Consider the following 26943-nt stretch of genomic DNA (forward strand, 5'->3'; position numbering starts at 1 on the left):
AGTGGTGGAAGAAGTACTCTTGTACTTTCTTACTTAAAAGTATCAATACTAAATTGTAAAACTTATCATATCAAAATCATACTTAAGTAAAAGTACACAAGTGTCAGCATCAAATTATACTTAAAGTACTAGAAGTAAAAGTACTCTCATTTCAGAATCATATATATTTAATTACTGTATTATGAAGAAGTATTAAAATCCTTTACACAAGTAAAAGTAGCAATACATGAATGTATAAATACTCCATTACAAGTAAAGGTCCAACATTCTTAAGTAAAGGTACAGAAGTATTATCAAGAGGAAATGTACTTAAAGTATAACATGTAAAAGTACTGATTCTGCAGAATATATCCCCCATATGTTATTTACTATTATTACATATATGACATTATTTTTAATATTGTTGCATCAAGCAGCATTTTACTGTAACAGACAAAGAGTTTTTGTATACACATATATTTATACTGGTTTAAGTGTTTACGTTTATCACATGTTTATTAATGCAACAACCTAATCCGAAAAGTCACTTAATCTTAATAAATAATACGTTAATGAATAAATGTAGTGGAGTAAGAGTAAAGAGAAGCATATTGTGAAAATATTCAAGTAAAGTACCTGAAATGTTTACTTAAGTACAGTACTTGAGTAAATGTACCACTGGTTGTTGCATCAGTAACACACATACTGGTTCCTTTTTGGGTTAAGATTTTATATCAAAATCATAACGACAATTTACTAAAATACAGAGCAATGATTTAGCAATGGTTCGCAACCTGTTGCCTTGTGACCTCTCACAAAAAAATGTTCCCTTTGTCACACTTTAGATTTCTATGAGCTGTAAACTGTTCCTAAGGAATCAGGGTCTTACCAAAAAACAGGAAACCGACTTTCCACAAACCCCAGTGTTTGTGTGTGTGTGTGTGTGTGTGTGTGTGTGTGTGTGTGTGTGTGTGTGTGTGTGTGTGTGTGTGTGTGTGTGTGTGTGTGTGTGTGTGTGTGTGGGGTTACTTGGTGACACAGATGTTTTGTTACACTTCTCTCTGCAGGACTCTCCTCTGAAGGCGGTGCAGATGCTGTGGGTGAATCTCATCATGGACACGTTTGCTTCTCTGGCTCTGGCTACTGAGCCCCCCACTGAGGACCTGTTGTTGCGGAAACCCTACGGTCGGAACAACCCGCTCATCTCACTGACCATGATGAAGAACATCCTGGGCCATGGAGTGTACCAGCTGGTCATCATTTTCACCCTACTGTTCATAGGTACACACACACACACACAGACATACACACACACACACACACACACACACACACACACACACACACACACACACACACACACACACACACACACACACACACACACTCAGGGCAGGAATGCAATTTCATCTACTATTAAAACAGCCAGGAATAACCAGCTTTGGTTTATTATTAGATTATATAAAAATAAATACATATAATTAATATTGATTTAATAATAGTATGACATGTGTAACTGTATGTAATCTGTACCTGTATTCTGGAAATTTTAAACGGTTTTTAAACGTTTATGTGTGTATATGTGCATGTATTTATAGAATTTAGTTTTTGTCTGTTATTTTAGGTTTGAAGTTAAAATGCGGTTATATTTGGGTACCTGACCAACAACGCTGAAACTGGATGACTAACGGGAGGACTATTTTCTTTATAAGCGATGCTTTCTGCCCTGCCACTTCTACTAATTTTATTTTATTTCTTTAATGGTCTGTATTAATATTGAATTAATAGAATAAAAGTTTTGTTATGGATTTGCAATGATCAGATTTGTAATAGCGATGCAAATAACCAAGAATCCAGGACATGAAAAACAAAGCTTTCTTGGAGACATGGCCATGTTACAGCGGTAATGGGTTATTTTTCTACCAGCCGATCAAACACACTTCCAAGAGTACAGCACAGCTAATTGTCCCTTTTTCTTCCTTCCTGCTTCCTCCACCAGGCGAGCACATCTTTAACATCGACAGCGGCCGCAACGCTCCGCTCCACTCCCCGCCCTCTGAGCACTACACCATCATCTTCAACACCTTCGTCCTCATGCAGCTCTTCAACGAGATCAACGCTCGCAAGATCCACGGAGAGAGAAACGTCTTTGACGGCATATTTGCCAACCCCATCTTCTGCACCATCGTTGTGGGAACCTTCGCCGTGCAGGTAAGGGTTAACACCCTAACCGTTTCCTCTACTGTTTCTGGAGAGTATTTGAAGAGGTTTTTTTTTAAAGGATTTATGTGTACTGTATGAGGATGTGGGTTGTGATATGTTGTTGTAAGGAACCAAACTCAACCTGACTGAGAATCTCTAGCACTTTCTGGTAAACAAAGGTGTGATATTTTGTTTGGAGTGCACAGCAATGAAAAACAAAGAATGTAAAGACACTTGCCCTACCATCTGTCAGAGTACATTCATGTTGAAACAGCAATATTACTTATCTCCAGTATGGTAAATGTTATTCTACTGCATAAACAACAGCTTCTGCTTAGTTCTTCAACTTTATAGAAATGTTTTATTTAGCACTGTAAGAAAATATATTATTGAGCTAATTCTTGATGTCCTTTTTCAAGGCAGACTTATACTAGACAAATGCCTTTTTTCTGATCTGCTTTCCATTTCCTTGTTTAAAGTTTTGTTACTGCATCACAATGTTATACCCAACTCAATACTCTCTGTTTTTCGTTCCAAAGGGAAAGCCCTGCCGCAAGTTAATTTCCTAACATGGCTTTGTTTCTGAAAGAGGGTTGAAAATGTCAACGACAAAATTGCTTAAATTTCAGCTTTTATAACACTACTTTATGGTGACGGTTCTATATTTATAAATATATATATATATTTAATATATTTCTACAAGGAAGGAAAATGAATTTGATTATGTTTAGGCCTGACATTGCTCTCACAATGTAAGCGGTTTCATATTTCCAGCTTTAAGAGTCCAACATTAGCAACAAAAGGCGACTTGTTTGCTGAATTGACTCACAGAGAATACAGAAAAATGCATTAAGCTGGGAATTTTGCGTACACAAAAACACAGTCAAGCAAGCGTATCTGAGTGAGTGATGGAGAGAAAAAGGGGCATTTTCTAAAGCTCAGTGCTCGGTGGTACACTGGGGAGAAAGAAAAGAAGAGAGAGCTGGAGGGGACAGCAGTGATTTGGAGTGAAAGAGCAACAAAGAGACAGTTGTGAGGGATTTGGAAATTTCGAGATGAGAGGGTGGGTGGCAGCTTGAGAGGTGAACAAGGGAGATAAGTAAGGAAGATGGATCCCTCCTCCCTTCCCCGAAGATATTACGTTACGTGATATACTGTATCATACTCCCAGTGAGATTTATGACTGCGTAGTTTGTTGTCAAGATGATGTGTCACTGATAAGCCTTGCCTTTGTTGTAAATGATCATGTTGCTATTCAAAAGGCTGTCACTTCATCCACTGAGCGGCCTGCAGAGGCATGCTGTTACCCTGCTCTCAGTTTTAAGGCATACATGTTGGAACCATACTGCACTGGTTCTATAAATGCACCTAATGTTTAACTTTTTACAAGGTAAAAACCTTTTTATATATATATACAGTTTATGGTCAAAACAAGCTGGACAGGAAGGATTGCGAAGATGTGTGTTGCTTTACATCACAGTGTAACACAAGTGTTGCTGTTTTTCCTCCTAAAAAGATTAGACTATAAACGGTCTTGAGAACTCTTTATATGAAGAGGCTAAATGTAACTTTGATTTATATCTAAGTGTGAAATGTCTTTTTGATTTCACACATTGCTAAGACTGTCCAAAATCCATGCTTACTGTATAATGACATCTCTTCGATGTCATTGGAGCTTTTTTTGTATTCTAAAACATTTTAAGGTTAATAATAATTCAGAACTGTGACACATTTCAGTTGTAATCATGTAAATACCACTTAGATACTTTAGAAAGAGGATAATTTGATTCAAATTGTTATTAGACATCAAAGGATTTCTACTTTTTAAGCTATCAGAATATATCTTTAGAAGGAAACTAGCATAGGTATTATACCTCAAGTCCAAGCGGACATTCACAGCACAAATTCATAATTTCTAGCTAATTATTTTGCACTTAACGGTTGCCACGGTTCCATGGAGTATCCCGTCATATGAAGACACTGATCTTAACAAGCAAGGCAATGTTTATGGTATGACTAGTTTTAGTGCCTAATGTTAGCTTACATAGCAATAGCTACATGCTATTATTGTAACTTCTCTTATTTGTGTAAACTATGATGTTGCATGTGAGCTAGCAAGATATGAACACACTTAAGCAAGTCAAAATAGCATGTTCGGCCCTGTAAAACCACAAAAATTCTACTTTATACTTCAGTTTGGTACAAATTAAAGAAATGTGTTAGTAAGTCAGCTTTAGAATTGTAGGTAGGCTTGCGACAGAGCCTGGCTAGCTGTTTCCAGTCTTTATGCAAAATAAGCTAACAGCCTCTGGCTATTGCTTTAAATGTAACAGCTAGACTCATCCAACTCTCAGTAATGAAATAAGCATATTTACACAAATGGTGATATATTGCTTTAAATGACACTTAACACTTATTGGCTATACATTCTCAGAATAAAACCAAATACTTTTAGAATTATGACCCATTTACGACAAAAATTGTGATCTGAAAAGCTTTATACATACTGGCCTTGAGAACATAATGCTCTCCTCATATGTTCTTAGTATAAACACAATAAGCACACTCACACACTATGACCTGATGTAAGCCTAGTCTAATCGTGAGAAGGCGGTTTATGATGGAAATAGCCATTCAGGATGAGCCATACTTCATGAATCACTAAATACATTACTCAATCACAACATTTCTGATGTATCATTACACATGTTGGTTTGATCTGCAGCAGGGATTACATACTTGATACTTGAGTCGTGACAGATGAGAAATATAGAGGTGTTGATACAACCTGGTTTTGTTTTTTCAAAGTTCTGTTTCCTCCTCCACAGTGTGTGTGTGTGTGTGTGTGTGTGTGTGTGTGTGTGTGTGTGTGTACTGTATATGTGATCGTGTATGTCCCTTCCTGTGTTTCTGCAGATCGTGATTGTGCAGTGGGGAGGAAAGCCCTTCAGCTGTGCTCCTCTCAACGTGGAGCAGTGGCTCTGGTGTCTATTCGTGGGGGTCGGGGAGCTCCTGTGGGGGCAGGTAAGCAGCTCCTTGCCTGCTGAGTCAAAGCGTACTGACCTAGTGTAGTCTGACAGGCCTGCTTTACCTGGAGTTTCCTCTGAGGTGAGGCTAAGGGAACATTCTCACACCCATGCCCCTTTTGTACAGGATAAAACCGTACATATATCTGGCATTTGTCTTGATTGGGAAAGGTTACAGGATTCATTTCTGGGACAAATGACTTACAGGATCACTTTTTATCCTATCAACAGAGGATAAAACTTGGCACCCTGTTTTATTCCACTTTTCTGGTGCAATGCTATGCCCACAAATACTGTGTCTCTGTCCAAGCTTGGCTACAACTTTGCACAGATTTTGAAAGAATCTTGAACAAGTGACAAATACAAACTTAAGAAAAAAAGGGAATCAGAACTAAAAACAGGCTTATTAAACATTTTCACTGTTTAATAAGCCTGTTTTTGAGGTGTGTTTGTGACGTTGAATGTGACATAGAAAGAAATCTGAATATACTGTTTTACTATACTTTGGTGTAAAAGAAAATGGCTTGGATTACACCACTAAACTCAAAATTCGGTGCTTGGTTGTGTTGAATCCATCTTGTATGATCTGTTCAATCATCTGTGTAAGCACTACTGCTCAGTAAAACAACAGTCTTCTGGTCTTATGAGAATTGAACAAACGTTGCTTCCAGGTGATTGCCACAGTGCCAACGGAGCGGCTGCCATGCCTGAAGGAGGCGGGGATGGGCCTGGAGCCCGGGGAGGAGGAAGGGGAGGAGATGGCCTGAGGATGAGGAGGAGATCGACTGTGCTGAGAGGGAGCTGCGCCGCGGACAGATCCTCTGGTTCAGAGGCCTTAACCGTATCCAGACCCAGGTACTGTTCCATGAAAACAATCCTAAACCAAACGTCCTGCACAGGGATAGACTCAAAGATATCCAAACAAAGCTCCAACGGCAGCTTTTCTTGGTCCTGACACACAAGCAGTTTTCATAAGGTGAATTAGATACCTGGGGGAATCAGCCAAATGTATGAAGGAATCGCTGAGTGCTTCATGATGCAATGCCAATTATTTAAATTATTATTTTTTCCTAAAACTGCCAGTATCATGGTCTTTACACGCTAACTTTAGAGACTTTCAGAGATGCTTTATTCACTGTGGCAGATATACACTTTAAGTTGAGTTTAAACACTGTATCTGAATGTTCTTAAAGGCAATCTTTCTCTCAGCCTGTCTGTTTTGTTCTTCTGACTTGTGCCAAACATAATGATTCCAGTCTTTTCTCTCCCACACAGCTAACTTTTCTGTTCTGCTTAAACCTGGTGAAATGGCTTAATCTAAGTTGGAAGTGGTATTTAAGACTCATGAGAGAGGATAAATCAATCATTTGTTTGTGTGTCGCCACCTGCGTTGCACCTGGAGTGTAAGTGTTTACACTTCGTATACAGGCTAAGTAGACAAGCTGTTGACTTGCTGGATTGCTTTAATTGATTGATTCTTGCACTGTGATTTGTAAGAATGTACATTAAGACAGCAATGCAGCATCAACATGAGGGCTCTGCTCACTGAGCACTGTTAGAGTTCCCGTCAAGAGTCTCTGCTTAAGTGCCTTAGTGGTCAGTTTATCATTTGGAGGGTTTAGTCTGAGTGTGCAGACAACACACACACACACACACACACACACACACACACACACACACACACACACACACACACACACACACACACACACACACACACACACACACACACACACACACACACACACAACACACACACACACACACACACACACACACACACACACACACACACACACACACACACACACACACACACACACACACTCACACACACACTCAACCTCATTCAATTCAAGATTCAAAGGTTTTAATGTCATATACACAACAAGTCCTGTCTCCTCCAACAATGCATCATAGTTATATAAGACATAAAACAATAAATTCAAAAATAAAACAAGATAAAAAATCAAATAGAAATAGTGCAAGCAGAAGTCTATATACACGTAAATGGAATATGATATACTGTATACAAGACTCATACAGTCATCCTCTATAATTCTTGTTTGCATGTATTAGGAATAAGGGGATATAAGGATTTTATTGCAGATCGAAATCATCTTGAATATTCTTCACGAATGCAAAGTGATTTCATTAAGCTAAGGTTTAAACATGAGACCAGAGCATTTTAGTATACATTTTTAATATCCCAGAGCTAATAGCAGTTAGTAGGTCCCAATAAGTAAGATAAAATAAGATAAGATAATATAAGATATACTTGATCCCACATTTGGAACAGCAGCATGTAAAACAAGTATTGGACATATCTAGAATTAAAAAAGAGTAGAAAGCAAACAATTATACAATATAAAAAAATAACAAAATAGAAAATAAAACAGAACTAAGAGTGAAAATATAAAAGTTTACCGTGAGAAAAAATATGTAAACTATCTCACAATTAAAACACTATTGTCGGGCTAAATTACAGCTAACTATAAAAGTGGGATATTATTAACATTTTGTATTTACAATGACATATTAAATTAAATATAGATGTAAAATGTACAGTGAGAAGTTATAAGTCCGGTTAACAAAAGAGAAACTATGGAGCAGTGAGTTCTTGGCCAGCCAGATGTGAGTTTGTGGTAAAGTTGTATTGCTGTTGGCAGGAATGTTTACATTTTTATAATTAAGCATTGATTTTGAACAGGAAGTAAAAAATGATGTCATAGTATAGGGTCAATGGACAATTGAAGAGCTCGAGATGAATCATCTTATTCCAAATAAATCATTTGCAACAACAATAGGATTGATCATACAGTGTTTTACAAAGTTTAAAACTGTTTATTTTCCTTTCCTCAACATAGTTTAAAACACTGCTCCATTCTCTAAACTAGGAGTGTCCTTTTAGGAACAGTCTGTCACACCAAGTGCCTGTGTGAAATGCTATTCAGCTAAGAATGCTAATAGGCCTACTTTCTCAAAAGCGGCATCCTAGCTTGTAACTATTGCTTTAATTGGTCAAATGTGTCTGCAATATCAAACGTCAAACATTATACTGTGGTGCAGTAATGATGTATTTGTGTTGGCCAACACAGAAGTTAGTGTCACAAGGGCTCCCATGACCAAAAGCATGGGATGTTTTCATTGGATTTTGGGATTTAAGATCTGTGGCACACTCATGTTGATGATACTTACACATTTTGTTCTGCAGGATAATCTCCACATATATACACAACATTCATGATTTTTGAAGTGTGAATGCAATTGCAAGTAGTAAAAAGCTCAAATGCTAACAGGGCTGAGCATCACCACCGCTAAGCTAAAGGCGGCTGATGTTAGGCCTGGTGACGTTTAGTAGTTTATTTAGTCACTTCTTAACAACCAACGTTTTTATGACTCAAAGACGCTTCAGACAATCAGGGGTTCTTTGACATATTTTCTGTCGTGTTAACAGATATTATTTCAGACGTCTAACCAAAAACGTGGATATTGAGACCAGGGAATCAGAAGGGCTTACATTTCAAGCAAAACCTTTCATGCTAAGCATGAATTAGTAACTTTCAGTCATAAAACGTGTTCAGGACTTTTGAGACGGGACACACGCACAAAGACATACACCACACACACACACACACACACACACGCACACGCACACGCACACGCACACGCGCACACACACACACACACACACACACACACACACACACACACACACACACACTCAGACTGGCCCTCACTGAGTGCTGCTGTTTTGTCTCTGTCCTGCAGATGGAGGTAGTGAGCACGTTCAAGCGAAGCGGTTCGTTTCAGGGAGCGGTGAGACGGCGCTCCTCCGTGCTCAGTCAGCTCCACGACGTAAACACTATCTCTACCCCCTCTCACGTAGCTCTCTCCACCGCAACAGCCAATACCAGCCCAGCCCCCGGGAGTGAGTCCGCCGAACGCATGTACACACACACACACACCCACACATCTTTACCCGCACTCATACCTGCAGTCTCTCTCACTCACACTCAGTTCGCAGACACAAACACACACACTGCTGCACGGCACGTGGACTGCAGTATTTTTGACTCTATGGTTGTGTTCCCCTCGGCTCGCTCGCTGCTCGTGTGTGTGCAATGTCTCCTCTTTCCTTTCTCTTATTCTCCCTTTCAAACAGCACCCAGTTCTGAGCGGCTTCTGGTCTGATCTGGTCTGGTCCAAAATCCATTCCTGGTCCCAGCCCAGAGTTCGTTTTGTTGTTGAGTGTTGCTCGGTGCAGGAGGCAGCCTACTGTTCTCTGGCTGAGGAAAGGTGTCTAAAGGAAATACACTCATGTTTATAAGAACCAAAACAAGTGTATGAATAAACTGAAAAGGCCTAAAGTTCAGAGAGCAAACGGCTCCTCCTGCTCCGCATGTTATTTCCTGTCTGTGAATGAGGTCAAGCGTGGTTACTGTGGTCGAAACATCACTAATCTAAAGGAGTTCTGGCAATTCTGTGACTCCTAATTATTCGTAGAAATGCTATGATGAGATTCCACTGCCATAGAATTCAACTCATTACCAAATGGCTTTCACATGGCTTCTGAATTCTCTAAACTGTAAACCTTCGAGTATAAAAGCCCCATCACACACTGCTATTTCCAAGGCTGCCGTTCAAAAAAAGGTTCCCTCTTCCTCTATTACTATTGCTTTCTTTCTCCTTCTTTTGCTCCTCTCACTTATGTCCGATTGTTGTCAACTGGTTGTTTCTGTAACAGTATTTCCAGCTCGCCACGTTTGGCTACAGATGTCTCCAAAAAGTCCTGATTTTTCTCTCTTGCAGTCTGTTTTTTTCCTCTTTCTTGATCACAGTTCTCTCCTTTTTCTCTTGTATTTATAAGATATTACAGGTGTTTGCAGAAATATTCTGTGAAATGTATTCTTATTGCTCTTCATAAGTATAGTTGTTCTTTTGTAGAAGTATTTAGATTTTACCAGATCTAAATACGGGCTCTTGTGTAGCATACTGATAAGGTTCCTTTAGTAGGTTTCTATTCATTTTTATTTTATTTATACATCTTACTTTGTCCTGTACCTCATCCCTTTGTGTCGTCCTCCCATCTCCTTACTACAGTAGCGTTCACCCCTCATGTTTTCTCTTGGTTTCTTTGTATGTCAGTTCCGCACGTGTCTGTTTGCAAGTATGTTTATGTGTTGGCACTTGCTGACATATCTGAGAGCCTTAGTGTGTGTGTGTGTGTGTGTGTGTGTGTGTGTGTGTGTGTTTGTGTGTGTGTGTGTGTGTGTGTGTGTGTGTGTGTGTGTGTGTGTGTGTGTGTGTGTGTGTGTGTGTGTGTGTGTGTGTGTGTGTGTGTGTGTGTGTGTGTGTGTGTGCATGTGTGGTTGTGCTGTCTCTTCATTTGATTGTCTCCATCAGTCTTCTCAGTTGCTTCTCCTTACCTTCCTTGCTCCTTCTCGTCCCTACTTCCATTCCACGCTGCCCCCCCTCCATCCCCTGTAGGTGTAGATACAGTGAGGCGCTTCTGACACCAGATGTTGATTATCAAACACACACACACTAGCAGTTTCCTGGGTTTTATTTGAACACATCTTTATTATATTATGATTTAAAATGCATTATGTCGTTCTCAGATCTGGGCATTGCTGCAATATGATAGGGTTCAGGTCCCACCAAGATTGGTTATTTTTCTTTATTTGTAGAGCTTGTTAAATCCCCAAATCTGTTACCCAGCAGTAGTATGATACATGGCTGCATTTTTAAAACCTCCCCCTGTGGTTCAGCTCCTGAAACCAAATGGATTGTCAAGGAGGGAAAGTGAAAGGGGCAGCATCAACTGTCAAAAAGCTAAACACAGATGATGTCAAATACAATTTAAGCTGCAGGGGAAAACATTATTGACCCTACAAACAAGTAACTAGACCAAGAGTCTAAAGCTGTTGAGCTGTACTCAGAGCAGTGCTTTAAGAAACATGCTAGCGTTAGGTAATAAGCACTAAGCACACAGTACAGCTGAGGCTGATGGGGATGTCATTGCAAGTTAAAAATAATGAAGGGGGCATATTATGAATAAAACATTTTCAGCGCTTGTGCTTATACTGTACATTTGGGTCCAAAAATAAGAACACATTCAGAGGGGCTTTCCTTTCTGTGACACATGCATCTGAGTATCTCCACCCGAAGCTTCAGACAACCTTTGCAAAGGTGCACCATACGTTTTATCTCAAGCCAAACAGAGCAGACTGGGCTTTCAGACACATGTAACAAGGTATACTCAGACTGATAGTACAAGAAAAATTATGTTTTTATCATTAAAGCATGTGATCATGTTTATAGTAGAAACCAAAATAACAAGTCCCTGAAAATGATTATAGCTGGGTGGAGTGACATCCATTGAGCCAGGGAGCTACCCTAGCTAAAAACACTGCAACGAGCAAACACAATATAAGTTATGTTGACATAATCCCACATACACTTTCCTTATAAGAAAATAATATATTTGCTATCGCACAAAATCAGTGCCTGAATGCACATTTTTATGATTGCTAAAGATTACATTGCCCCGCTGAGTTATCTCCCAATTTGAAGATTTCCATCTTCATAAGAACAAATGGGCTTGGGGCAACAGGCTGAACAGTTTTTTTTTTATTTGGTTACAATATCCCAAAACCAGACCATCAGATCATCAGCTTTATTATCTAAGTATTTTATGATTGCCTGAAGTCTGATAAAATGGGATCAACAAACACACACACTCTAAATGACTGACTGTGTGTCATCATGACCTCTCCCCAAGCTTCAGGGTCATTATTACCCAGAGTTCTTTGCAAAGCAGAGCAAGTCCTCAGACTTGGCAATGTGCCTCGCTGCAGTATGATGTGCGTAAGGACTGAAGTCGACACCATCACCTATCCTGACTATTACAGCTAAACCGATCCTCACAGGGAGATCTGTGTCATGCTGCCATCCATCTGAGCTGTGCCGGACCTTAGTGATCCATCTGCAGCTTTAGAAGAGATCTTTGGATCCAGTTTGTTTTCATTTCACACTGGCCTAGTTTCACCGGCCTGAGGTTGAGAAAATAGGTAAATATCAAGGTTTGCTTTCGTGAGGAAAAGAGGAAATTAATGTGTAGGCAAAATCCATCCTCAGCTCCTCAATTTTTTGCTTAGGTTCTTCAATATTCAAAAAGAAAATCAGCTTTCGCCCTCAGTTTTGGCTCAGAACATGCATTGAATTCTGGAAGGTTTTGCTTTGGATTTAAGCTCAGTCATCACATATCAAAGGGTGAGTGCTGATCAGAATCGGGTGGGAAATGGGAGCCATTAACCAGCCATCTACCTCACAGCTTCTCCCTGTGTATATGTTGCAGTTTCCTCTCATCAGCAGTTGTTCCGCACACAGCAGCCTCTCTATCGCCATTCCCTTCTATAACCATCATTGTTTTTCCATCAAGCACTGCTGAAAGAGCCAAATGGGAGAGAGGGAGAGAGAAAGAGACATTAGTAAAAAAAAAAGCAGTGCCCTGACCTCCCAGCCACACTGGAGACGTTATATACTCGAAAGTTTACTCTGTCCACGGAGACAAAATGAAAACAAACCAAGCGCTGACGAAGTGAGAAAGTAACATTCGGAAACCTTCTCAGGCTGCATGAGGTGTTTTTCTACTGTCTGACAGGCTCTTTGGAAAAACAGATAAGCACTGAACCAACTGCTTGACCGTCTGTCTGTCTGTCTGTCTGTCTGTCTGTCTGTCTGTCTGTCTGTCTGTCTGTCTGTCTGTCTGTCTGTCTGTCTGTCTGTCTGTCATATATGGCAGAGTCATATATAGAGACTCCTCATAGTTCAACCAACTGCAGCTCTGATCCCCATCCACCTTTCATCACGGTTTGGACTCCAGTCGACATAAAGCTTCTTCTCTGTTGGCCAAACTGTCTCTATGTATGGCTCTGCCTGCCTGGGCCTGTCACTGTATTTGCATTAAACTGTCTCGGTTTGTTTAGAGCTCATGCTGCTTCTTTTCCTCTGTTTGGGCTTGTTGCAAGGGTGCATGGACCAACTGCCATGGCAAAGGAATGTCTTTATGCACGCATACATAATGCCGTTCAAGTATACTCACAGGCCTCAGTCTTCTGTGTGTGTGTGTGTGTGTGTGTGTGTGTGTGTGTGTGTGTGTGTGTGTGTGTGTGTGTGTGTGTGTGTGTGTGTGTGTGTGTGTGTGTGTGTGTGTGTGTGTGTGTGTGTGTGTGTGTGTGTGTGTGTGTGTGTGTGTGTGTGTGTGTGTAAGAGACAGAAAGTGACCATAAGTGACAAAGGTCTGATTCAGCATGACCCGGCTGCGCCTGTGTTTGCGACAGAGCTGACACCCTAGTTTCGCACTGGCCTTTGAACAAATCATTTCCCCCTTCCAATCTAACCAATCACACACTGTTCTCAGCTGCTGATTCTCTGATGTCACTTTTCTGTTTTGCAACACTTTTTTCCTATATCCTGCAGCGACTCCATCATCAGCATCAGCATCATTTCAATCACTCTGCTGTCCTCTGTCCAACACTGCTGCATGCCTTCAATAGAGTTTCCATGTGTGTGTGTGGGGGGGAGGGGGTGGGGGGGTGTATGTGTGTGTGTGTATATGTGTGCATCTGCCAGCTCTCTTCAGCACCCATGATTGACAACTGTTTGATGCATGCAGACGTCAACCTCCAAGCTGCATGACATAACTTGCACAGCTGCATGCACATTTGTGTGTGTGTGTGTGTGTGTGTGTGTGTGTGTGTGTGTGTGTGTGTGTGTGTGTGTGTGTGTGTGTGTGTGTGTGTGTGTGTGTGTGTGTGTGTGTGTGTGTGTGTGTGTGTGTGCCACTGCTCCAGTTTCTTGACATTTTTATTTTATTTTACATTAACTAACACACTCACCAGTGTCGCTTCTTCTCCATCTGTGCCTAGCAACACTGTCCTTGTATGTGCACATGCATGTTATCCTGTGTGCTTAGATAGTGTTTTCTTCACATATGCTGTATCACACACACACACACACACACACACACACACACACACACACACACACACACACACACACACACACACACACACACACACACACACACACACACACACACACACACACACACACCATGTGTGTATGATGTAAGCTTCTTGGTCTCTGTGATGGTGGCTCCTGAATGTTATAGTCTTGTGAAGTTTGACTGTGTGTGTGTGAGAACTGACAAAATACTTCATTAGCCAACTCATTTTGATTTTTTTGTCTGTTAGAGACAGACAGGATCAGGTGGAAAATCTCAGTTAGTCAAGGTATTTGAGTTCCCAAAATTACAGTTATAGAGTTACAAAAATTAAGAATTGACCGTGATATCCTCCATTGTCATGCACTAACACAATATCCTTCGTAAAGAACAACAAGTAGGAGACATGACTAAAGAAGAGACAAGCATCTTGTTGAATAGTTATTAAATGTCGAATAGTCCAGTGGTTCGTGAGGCTGCGTGTACAATTGTCTTTACATTTAGGGATAGTAGAAGTAGGAAAAAGTAGAAGTACTCAGATCTTGTACTTGAGTAAAGTAGAAATACTCAGATTTTGTACTTGAGTAAAAGTAGAAGTACTCAGATCTTATACTAAATGGTAACATTTTTAACATCTACCTTATCTAACATTCACATAGTCTGTAAAAGGTATAAACATCCTTTGGTATCGGTAAGACCGAAAACAATATGTTGCACTGGGTCTGTCTGATCTGTCTGTCTGCAGTACTGTCTGTCTGTCATGCGTCTGTCTGTCAGTCTGTCTTCTTCATCTGAAAGCAACTGTCTGTCTTCTGTCTAGGTCTGTTGTCTGTCGAGGCTGGCGTCTGACTCAGTCTGTCACTTGATGTGGAGAAATATCGTCTCTGTCTGAGTTCAACTTGTCTTTCTTTCTTTGAGTACTAGACTTTACCTTTTAAGTAGTCTCCCATCTTTCACTTTCTGGCAGATGCAGTGTGAAAGCATTCCGTATTCGCTGTACGAGGACGGAAAAAGGATCCCGCAACGTCCATCCAGACTTCTGCCACCGAGTTCTCATCAACGACTCATCCACAACATCCATGATCGACGACACGACGTGGACGACGAATCAGACTTGAGTAAAAGTAGAAGTACTCAGATCTTGTACTTGAGTAAAGTAGAAGTACCAGAGTGTAGGAATACTCTGTCACAGTGAAAGTATTCTAAATGTTCCTCCAGTGAAAGTAGAAAGTACTCTCATCTAAATGTACTTAAAGTAGCGACAGTAAAAGTAGTCATTGTTTGATTGGTCCATTTCAGAATAATATCTCTGATATGTTTTATAATGATTGATCATTAAAGTGTTCTCAGAGCTGGTAAAGGTGCAGCTAGTAGATGTGACTGGTTTATTAGTTTGCTTTTGACGTGTGCATATTGTTCTACACAGCCAAGCTATTTCACTTGTTTTCCAAACTTTATGATAAGCTAAACCAACTGGCTAACGGTGGTAGTTTCATATTAAGAGTGGTAACAATATTTTAATCTAACTCTTTCTAAAATATCACAATAGTCTGTAAAAGATGAACTCCTTTGGTTCGGTCAAGCCAAAACAATTATGTTGCCACCTGGGTCTGTCTGTCTGTCTGTCTGTCTGTCTGTCTGTCTGTCTGTCTGTCTGTCTGTCTGTCTGTCTGTCTGTCTGTCTGTCTGTCTGTCTGTCTGTCTGTCTGTCTGTCTGTCTGTCTGTCTGTCTGTCTGTCTGTCTGTCTGTCTGTCTGTCTGTCTGTCTGTCTGTCTGTCTGTCTGTCTGTCTGTCTGTCTGTCTGTCTGTCTGTCTGTCTGTCTGTCTGTCTGTCTGTCTGTCTGTCTGTCTGTCTGTCTGTCTGTCTGTCTGAATGACTGACAGTCTGTCACTGTGTGCTGGAGGACACTGTTCTGTCTCTGTCTGGGTTTCCCTTGTCTCTTTCTTTCTTTTTGATATCTGACTTTTACTTCTTTCTTTTTTGTTGTCTCCCCCTCTTCTCACTTTCTCTGGGCAGATGCGAGTGGTGAAAGCATTCCGTAGTTCGCTGTACGAGGGCCGGGAAAAACCGGAATCCCGCAACTCCATCCACAACTTCATGGCCCACCCAGAGTTCCTCATCAACGACCTCATCCACAACATCCCACTGATCGACGACACCGACGTGGACGACGAATCAGAGCTCAGCAGATACCAGCACCTGCACCCGGCCCTCCGCAAGCCACCGCCCCCTCCTGCCCAGCCCCCTGCCCGCGTCCACCCCACCCGACCCTACCGCCAGTACAGCCTCCCAGTGACTCCGTGCAACAGAAACAACAACAACAACAGCAGCAGCAGCAGCAGCAGCAGCAGTTCAACAGTCACCTACAGCAACCAAAAAAGCCCCACTGCAGCTACCCCTGGCAACCGGAACCCCCATCATCACCACCAACACCACCATATCCATCATGGTAGGGACAGGCCGGGGAAACCCTCTGCCCCTCACCTGGCCCATCTCTACTGTGTGGAGACCTCCTTATAACTGAGCTGAGCGTGGGTCGGGGGAGGAGAGAGAGGGAAGGGAGTTTTTGGGAGGAGGAAGAGATGGGTGAGGACTCACACATGACATTTTCATCCAATCTCCCTCACAGGAAGTAGGACGAGGGAGGACCGGAGGGAGGGAGTGGACAATGGTTGGAGACTTCTCACAGCTCCCCGAGAACATTGCGACTTTCCCTCTCTTTGCCCTCGCTCCAGCCTTCTCAGTCTGACTGGCCTACAACACCACCCCCTCCACCCTCCAACCCACCGGCCTATCTGTCCCCCTCTCTGAAGAAACTGCCCCATCCTGCCTAACTTCAGACACAGAGTCCTGAGTGACGGTGGGTCCGGGGAGGGAGGGGGACAGAAACCCTCCCACAAAAAATAAACCCCACACATTTTACAAGGCTTCAGCAGAACGGGGGCCATGTCAGGGCCAGAGGCTGACCCACTCTGTTTCTTAGTGTTTATCTCTACCCACCTACCTGCCTGCCATGGCACCAAAGTCCCCCCCACCCCTGTCATTTCTCTGGCTACAGACACACACAGAGAAAACTGAACCGTTGACTTTAATGATATGTATTGAGTCAATAGATTTCACATAGGTGTATTAGGTGAGTTGGAAGCAATAATATTAAGTTCAAATACAAAAACAATATTAGGTGCAACTTAATACTACTGCTTTCAACTAACCTAATACACCTATGTGAAATCTATTGACTTAATACATTTCATTAAAGTCAACGGTTCAGTTTTTGAGTGTTCTTCAGTCCAAGTATTTTCTTTCTTTCATCTTTCTCTCTCTCAGTGTGTGTATGTGTATTGTCTTGTCTCTTCTGAAAAAAAACCCCAAAAAACCACAACAAAAATAGGAATTGCAAACAAAGATGCTTTTCATTTAAACCTAATAGTAAATAGTATGGCTGCAGAAAACAACTTAAGAAGCGGGGGGGTACTCATATATACAGTATATGTGTAATCATTTGAATGTGTGGGAAGCGACAGCACAGATCTCGTCATGTTCACACCCTCCCGTTCTTTGGAGGCCTTCCATGCGGCCACATGATCTGTTCTCTGTCACTGTCCACTGCCTTGAGAGGATACAGCGTGTAGGATCTCAGTGTAGTCATGGACACACTAACTTCATTTACAGTCTCCTGCCATGTTGTGAACTGATGAGTGATATTGATGAGGTCCTCTTCCTCTTCATTTCTGTCCCATCATGCTGTTCCTCAAGCCATTATGTAGTTTCCTTCGCTCCTTTCCATCCAATCTTCTGGTCCTTCGTTGGTGGGTTTGTGTGTCAGTTTTTCGTTTTTTTTTGGAAGCATTAACCCTTTAAATGCCATCAAACACAATGCACAGGCGATGGCCCTTTAAGACTAACATGCACTCACTTCAAAGCTGCTCACGTGCCATCGGGTCGTCTCCATCGTGTGTCCATGAGTCTGGAGGACAAGGAGATTGTTTCATTTGATCAGTTGGATGTTGTGATCCGTCATTTTTACCAAGAAGGAAAATAATCACTGTTTGACGTTGAATAGGAACCCATGTCTTATGTCAGTTTTAGCTGTAGGCCTAAAGCCCAATCAATCAGGTGTGACCAATGAGTGCTCATGTGTCTTGTCCATGTGTCAAATAATGTGCTTTCCGCTTAATCATGATATTCAATTGGTTGATTGGGATACATTTCCACAAAATGTTGGAGTATTGCTTTAAGCCTAGGGTTCAAGATTGTGTTCATCCCAATATGCTAAAACTAATAAATACACAGAAAAATCCCCCTTACTGCAGAAAGTAACCGTTAAATAAAAGTATTGATCTGTTATCATGAAAAACACCCATGTACTGGCGAAAGGACAAAACAAACATGCCATGTATTTCTTTATGAAACAGATTAGCCTGTCATATCGGATGAAATTCCCATTTGTTATTTGAGCCTTTCTCTGCCGTTACAATGACATGAATCCTAAAAGTTATTATGCTAAAGCTTTGAGATGTAAAACAGCAAACCATGCTGCATGAGCACACCCCAAAAAAAATGAAATCCCAGAAAACATTTGGACAGCTCGCCCTAGTGACAGCGAGCATGGCGCTTGTGACATCCCACTCCACCGTCACCTCGCCGACATTCCATGGAGCATACATTCCAAACATCACATTCCAGCGTGGGTGAGAGCGCCCTCCTGTTTCCCATGTTGCACTAGGTGTGGGTGAACCGCTGACTCCATGTTGCCTCGGAGCGGGACCGCAGATCTGGACCCTTCCTCCCACTGTTGACTCCCCTGAGTTCTCAACCCCCCCCCCCCAGAAAGGCGCTGGCAGACATTATGCAACAGCCCGGCCGTATGGACCCTCATGCCCAGCTGTGGGATCAGAAACACAGCGTCATACATGCACACAGAGAACACGTGTGTCCTGCTCGTTCTGTGTGAGGAGGCTCTGTGGGAAGACCCTTACCTGTACAGAACCTTGTCTTCTTGAATGCTCATCATCATCGCCACCACCCTGACCTGACGGAGGGGCCGGGTGGGTGACATTGTATTGGTCTGTCTGTTTTGAAGCATGCATTTGGTATCATTAATGTCACTCTTTATGTGTTGGTAAATCATTTAGGCTACTGTCACTACTGTGTGCTATGATCTCTCCACAACTGCTCTCTTTCTGTCTCTCTCTGTCACACACACACACACACACACACACACACACACACACACACACACACACACACACACACACACACACACACACATCCTGTTCATGTCCAACCTATTCTATTCCAGCACCTCTTAGTACAGCTCTGTCAATGCATTTCTGCGGTACACACACACAAACACACACACACACACAAGCGAACAACAGGCGGATAATCCACACTGGTGTAAATTTGACTGTCCAGTCCCAGCCATCTCTGTCCATCCGTCCAGCCACGTTACATCATGATGTTGTGAGACAGTGTCACAGGAGGCAAAACACGATGTGAAAAAGAATATATTATATTTATCGAAATTATAAATTGTACAACTGCACCACTACTGTACAGATCGCCCAAATGTGCACATGTGCATCTTTGATTTACAGGTACTATGTTCCTGTTACACTTTTTTTTTGTTTTGTTTTTTTTTTCCTTTAAACCTATTGCTTTCTGTAAAGAGAGGAACAACACAATGAAAGTGCTTGTATATTATTATTATTGTTATTATTATTATTGTTATTATTATTATTTTAGATTTTCTCCATCGGTGCTCCCACTGATGGAAAAAGACGGTTGCACATTCTCCTGAGCATATTCTGAGGGCTGTGTTTTCTGTCCACTGAACAGCCCCTGAAGTGTGCAGAGGTGTGGAGAAGCTTCTAGTCTCTTAAGACCAGAGACACCATTCTGTAAATAGAGAACCGGAGATACAGATGTATTCATTCTGATCTAAACGACTGAACAAAGTGGAGACCCAGGGAGGATGGAGAACTGGAGGGCGATGCAGAGCTAGAGACTGCAGGAGTGCAATGCGCCAGTGCGTTGTTTAGGCTGCTCTCTTAGATCTGTGACAAGTATTTACTGCCATGTTAAGATGGGAAGAACTTAACGTTTTACATTATTCATTATACATACTGTTGTAAATATTGTGTGTGGAATGGTCCCCCTTCTTGCACAACGCAGTGCTGTTCTACAGACAGAAAATGCAGCCTTACATGTGCTGAAACGAAAAAAGACCAAAAAAAGTAAAACAACCATAAAGACTATTGAATATATTAAAGAGTTACCTGCCTGTTATTTAAGCGAATAAATATCTATATATGAGAAAGAACACACCTGTATACTGTAGACTAAATCTGTATGGAAATCTAAGAGAATTTAATGGGAATTAAGTCCAACACCTTTTGTCTGTATGAAAGAAAAAATACATCAAAGTATTCTACAATAATAACTTTGACAAAGTCTGTGTGGTCCTGTGTTGTTTGTTCACAATGATGCAAACCCCTACTTCCATTCCCCACCTCTGGAACAGTGAAATGGGGCCTTTTGTTTCGGAAGAGATGCAGCGCTTATTCTCACAGGTTACTGAAATATAAAAGAGACTTAAAGTCTTTTTGAATATCACAGAAAACGGGAGTTTGATCATTTATTTTATAGTGAAAAAACACGGTCCCTTATTTACACCAGTAAGGACTTTCTCCATTAGATATTTTTTTGAAGCATACATGAAGAAACGGGGGGAGTTAGCAAAGACTGCATTCCATTTAGCTGTGCATCTTCCTAGCTGAATTGTAAAGATAGGGGTAAGATATTTACTATCCCACTACTTAAAAACACTCCAGACTTGCATGGTGTAAAGTGTGAGGGTGTTTATGCTTAAATCATTGGTGAAAATACATATTTTTGTAGAAGTTAGAATATAACCGGATGGATGAGACTTGGATTAACTGCATGAGTTTGTCAATAGATGTTAATGTTATTTTTTCTTGTGGGTTTTTTAAGTTGTCCCCACAACTTTTCTTCTCCCTGTAGATATTGGGATGTAATTATGTGTACATAAGAAGTGACATTAACAGATTATCCATTTGCTTGCAACAAGTCTTACAGCTACAGTCAGCTTTCAGGATACAATGTAAATATGTTCTTTATAGTGTAGTAATGGAGAAGTGTTGTTACTTATATGTGGGACATTGTTCTTATTTGAACACCTTAACTATCATTAGTATTATAAGTTCCTCCTATATAAACAAAAGCTGAGACCTGCAGGCTGAGTCTGTAGATCTCCTCCTGGGGATACTGAGGAAAGCTGCTCATATCTACCTGTTAGAGCTTATATGGACTCGTCTTAGGTCAGATCACGTTTGAAAGGTGTACTGTCATTCATTTACTTTGTTCAATGGACAAGTGTTGCAGCTGGATAAACATGATGAAATGATTTTCCTGAATCCTGAGATGAGCCGCGGAACCTCTGCAGGGATGTTCCAGACCTCACCTCTGCAGGCAGCAAAAGCATGTCTTCATCAATATGGTTTATGAAGAACAGAAGGAGGACTCCATGGGCCATATGTGTGAAGCTATCCGAGGTTTAATCAGAGAACCACCACCTCTATAAAGGAATCATCAAAATATCCCAAATATCATAATTACACATTTTAGGGTTGATCAAAGATTGGCACATGGCTCTGATTTTCATTTACACTCTTTAATGTGCATTCAAAGAATCCCATGGTAAAATTCAAAAGCTCACTAGAAGTAAATACCTTCTCACAAGCTGCAACATTAAATTCAATCAATAATAATCCAATATTACAATTTATATTATTCTGAAATCCCTTCTAAAGTAGCTTTATAGTGAGGCTGGCTTCTGAAAGAGTCCACATCTTGTCTTGCAGAAGGCAGGGCTGAGCATTAGATGGCGCCAAATCCTACACAGTGTTAGCCTAGAAAGTTAGGCTCACCGCGCTATCCTATTGCGTGCAGAGGGAATCTGATAGAGTCTATCATATACAGTGGTATGCAAAAGTTTGGGCACCCCTCTGAGATTTCATGACAATTTGCTTTTCCTTCATAATAGAAGATCACAGCAACAACATTTGTTTTCCTACAAAGATGTAGACGTTTTAGTGTTTTCCAGACCAAAATTCTTAGGGTAGCATTACATAGTTTTATTATAATAAAATAAAATGCAAAAAATGGGATGTGCAAAAGTTTGGGCACCCTTATAAATAGCATTCATTTCAACACCTGTACGGATTTATAGCTGACAGGTTGCTGCACAAAATTGCTTTGATTAGCTCATTAGACCTTCAATTACAAAGACAGGTGGAACCAATCATGAAAAAGGCTATTTAACATAGGTAATAGCTGGCTGTGCCTGGCCTAGGTTCTTTCTTAGGGAGTGGCAAGATGGGGACCTCAAAACAACTCTCCACTGACCTGAAAGCTAAGATAATCCAACATTATAAATTAGGAGAAGGGTACAAAAAATTATCTGACAGGTTTAAACTGTCTGTCTCCACAGTCAGAAACGTAGTTGTGAAATGGAAGGCCACAGGAACAGTCCGTGTGAAGGAAAGATGTGGTAGGCCGACAAAAATAGGGGAAAGGCACAGGCGAAGGATGGTGAAAATGGTCACAGAGAAGCCACAGACCACCTCCAGAGAACTACAACAACATCTGGCTGCTGATGGTGTAGTTGTTCACCTTTCCACAATCCAGCGTACTTTGCACCAGGAAGAGCTCATTGGAAGGGTGATGTGCAAAAAGCCTTTCCTGAGTGTTAATCACAAGAAGAGTCGCATGAGGTATGCAAAAGCACATCTGGACAAGCCAGAAGCATTTTGGAACAAAATACTGTGGTCAGATGAGACCAAGATTGAGTTATTTGGTCATAACATGAACAGGTATGCATGGCGAAAAAAACACACTGCATTCAATGAAAAGAACTTGTTGCCCACTGTAAAATTTGGTGGAGGATCTATCATGTTATGGGGCTGTGTGGCTAGCACAGGTACTGGAAAACTTGTTAAAGTTGAGGGCCACATGAATTCCTTACAGTACCAGGAGATTCTTGACAAGAATGTTCTAGAGTCAGTCACAAAGTTGAAGCTACGCCGGGGTTGGATTTTTCAGCAGGACAATGATCCTAAGCACCGATCAAAATCCACCAAGGAATTCATGCAGAAGCACAGGTACAATGTTCTGGAATGGCCATCCCAGTCCCCAGACCTTAACATCATTGAAAATGTATGGATTTATTTGAAGAAGGCTGTCCATGCACGGAGGCCAAGAAACCTGACTGAACTGGAGACGTTTTGTGTGGAAGAATGGGCCAAAATACCACCTGCCAGGCTTAAGGGACTTGTCTGTGGCTACAGGAGGCGTCTACAGGCCGTTATTGCAGCAAAAGGAGGCAATACTAAATATTAATGGAATTATTTCTTAGGGGTGCCCAAATTTATGCACATGCCTATTTTTGTTTGAATGCACATAAACATGTTTCTGTTTGACCAATAAAAGTTATTTCACTACTGAGATGTTTCTGTTACCATAAGGTATAACATATGTTAAAATGAAGTTGCTGCTTCAAAAGCTCAGCAAGTGACAAACTGATGCAGTGGTTTTCCTAAGGGGTGCCCAAACTTTTGCATACCACTGTATACAGTCTATGAGTCTATCAGATAGTCAACCGTTATCCCGCCCCTCGGATTGAGCCCTGCCAATTGTGTGTGCCCAGACCTAGTCTGGTTTGCCGGGCTAGCGCAGAGCAACTTTAAGTTTGATTTGTGAATAATACTTTACTTTCACTTAGGCAGAAACCACCATGGTCTTACCTGTTCCACCACAGTATTAGATCCACCTGTGATTGTGAAACCAGTCTGAGACGGTTTCTGTCTGCTGCTGTCAAAATATCTTGTCACTGAGAATAGTGATACACTTTCCCTATCATGTTTACAGTTCTCAGGTGGTGTGAAACAATGGAAAAACATGACTTCTGAAACTCTTCTTTTACAGATCACTCTTTTTCAGCAGGTTTTAAGCCCATGTTGCTACTTCAAGTCCAATATCTTGTCATGATTGGGAAATTAAGCAGTTTTAATATTTTGCCTAGCAACATGTTCTTTGTGAATTTAAGTCTGTTTTAAAAATAAAATCACTGTAAAACTCAATCATTTACCTAAAGCTACAACTGTTTACCCCTCTATCCCTCTTTCGTTACACTTAGATCTTAAAGTGATAGTTATGTTTTGTGAGGTTGTTCTGTATTTAGTCATAACACAGTCAGCACTCTCAGTTTAGACAGGAAGCTAAACTATGTTCTGCTGTGGACAGGGGAGGCAGATTTTAGACACCTATAAGAAAACTAAATTGAAAGTTTATATATACTTAGCAAAGTGCCTACTCATGAACTGAAATTGTTTTTCTAAATATAATATTTTACAGCGTAACCTTCGTCAGCTGGTCCTTAAGTAATTTAAGCTCTCTTCAAAGTTACTGAACTCCGTTGTTAAAATGTGTCTTACCTTTAACGGAACTTGCAAAGACACAACCGTAATGATTGAGGCAGTAAGAGACCTCCTGTGTTCTGCAAGGTATTTTATTAACAAAAAGGTTTGAGGGCTTTGAAAAGAGCATAGATAAAAGGTTAGTGTCTGTTCATAAGAACTGTCTGACAGCAAATTCAAGTGGAGTAAAAATGTATAAATATAACTGAGACTGATGTAGATTTTTTTAGGATGACAACAGATTGAACTTCTGCCCCCATCCACAGCAGTACATTGCTTCCTGCTGCTACTCCTGTCTGCTTCTACAGAGTGGGGGTGTGCGGACCATCTTCTCTCAGTATACACTGACCTTAAATAAATGCCTCACACAAATCCTTTCCAAAACATGCTAACTCTTGAATTCTACAACACCAACACGCCATTCGAATGATCATTTCCATTGGACACAAGAGCCAATTTAAGATTACTGTTTAGCGTTGTTCTTTCTTATGAACATTACTTTTCTGTCTTTATTAAATATGCAGCTGCCTTAAGTTTATAATTAAATATGGAACAGCTAGCCCGGCCTGTAGTGCTTAACTAACAATCTGCCAATTAGCATCACAAATCACCAACTGGCTTTTCGCAATTAACATGTTTATTCTTTTAATCCGTACAGAAGTGTCATGTTATGAAGGGTTGTGTGTGGAAGTTAATTCTGTCTCTCTCCTTAACAATATCGTGGTGACATGCCCCAGTATGTCTCTGCACCCCCTACATTGTTGGTTTTACACCTCAGTCTGTATAGATTTAGCAAACAAGAAAAGTGTGTTAGTGAGCCTTACACAGGGCAATGGTTGGTCAATTTCATTTAGTTTTAATGCTAACCCAGCTGTCCGGCTGTAGCTTCAGTCAGCTGACCGGCTGTAGCTTCAGTCAGCTGACCGGCTGTAGCTTTACTCAGCTAATTAGTAAATAAATAAATAAAGCGAAAAACTTTATTTCTAAAATGCAGAACATCTCCTTTCCTTTAATCCTGACCTTACATAACTTCTGGAAGGAACCATTTTGGAAGGCTTCAGCACAGTACGTCCTCTCAACTATGACCTAAGAACCATAGACCCACTCTAAAAAGACAACAATATGCACTAAGGAAGTTCAATATTTCTCAGTGAACAGTCAATGTTTACCAGGCTTTCGTGTCGAAGCTGTGTTGGTAAAGTCTAAGCAGACTAACCATGAAAAAAACTCTTTCATTGCAACAGATCTTCTCCACAGCACAATTTGGATTTGTCATAGTAGGAAAAGCAAAAGGTGCATTCAATGTCAATGGTTGCACTCCACCAAGAGAAGCTCTATGCTGGTTCACTGCAGCTTAGCCATGTGATCATTAATGTTAACAATTCCTAAGGCTGTCTGTTAGAATCAAGTTTATGCTGTTACCCCTCAGTTGGCATATCAATGTTGGAGAATGGGCATTAGGCAACATTACATTTTATATATTAGCAGCGTGAGGGCTTGCCTAAAATAAACCATGTGAACAGTGTTTTCCACGTTTGATAGGACAGGATGTGTTTCAGGATGAGTGGGCAGCAGAGCCCTGAGGCACCAAGTATTCCCCCAGCTGACAGTTGTGTAGGATGCCTTGTGGCCTGGGCAGGCAGAAAGGGCCCGGGGAGCACTAGATCATCGGCCCCTGTTAAGCAGAGAGGGCTGCTGTTCAGCTCACATCACGGCCCTCCTTCAACCCTTTTAAAGCTGAGTGGTTACTTATGAAACTGCGACTATGTAAATGAGTCAGAATCTTCACTGTGACTCAGGCCAATGGTTTTTCTGATGGCCAGATATTAAAGGAAAATATGATCTTTGTATTCAAATGCTAAATCAAATTGAAAAAATATATATCCTCATTCGGGGAACAGCACTATCCATATGCTTTTCCAACTATGACATGTAGAAATGTCTGTTTTAAAAGAATAACTGGGATTTTTCTTTTTATGACCGGTTGTGTTATGTGGTCTTTAACATGTCAGAATGATTTAACCCCCCCCCATAGTGCAGGCTTTGCATTTCCAGCAAATGATGCCTGTCATTTGTTTTGACAACCTTTACCAGACTTGACCCAAATGTTCAGGAAAAGTTAGACCATTATCAGGAGAGAGCTTGCTGTTCAGAAAGAGAAAAAGAGATGCATTAATATCAACAGTTCAGAACAAGACACAGTAAATATTTGTAACTCATAAACA

General features: G+C 41.0%; 1 protein-coding gene across 1 annotated transcript in view; it reads left to right on the forward strand.

Moving 5' to 3' along the window:
* The window catches only part of atp2b3b (ATPase plasma membrane Ca2+ transporting 3b), a 49325-nt gene extending 32878 nt beyond the window's left edge, over nucleotides 1-16447 (forward strand). The window contains 7 exon segments of the mRNA XM_063891978.1: nucleotides 1047-1260; nucleotides 1979-2190; nucleotides 5098-5205; nucleotides 5879-5971; nucleotides 5973-6062; nucleotides 8979-9138; nucleotides 16236-16447. Of these exon segments, the coding sequence (XP_063748048.1) occupies nucleotides 1047-1260; nucleotides 1979-2190; nucleotides 5098-5205; nucleotides 5879-5971; nucleotides 5973-6062; nucleotides 8979-9138; nucleotides 16236-16261 (903 nt within the window). The 3' untranslated portion in view covers nucleotides 16262-16447.
* Nucleotides 16448-26943: the final 10496 nt, after the last annotated feature.

Source organism: Eleginops maclovinus, chromosome 1 (assembly GCF_036324505.1).
Source record: "Eleginops maclovinus isolate JMC-PN-2008 ecotype Puerto Natales chromosome 1, JC_Emac_rtc_rv5, whole genome shotgun sequence".
NCBI lineage: Eukaryota > Metazoa > Chordata > Actinopteri > Perciformes > Eleginopidae > Eleginops > Eleginops maclovinus.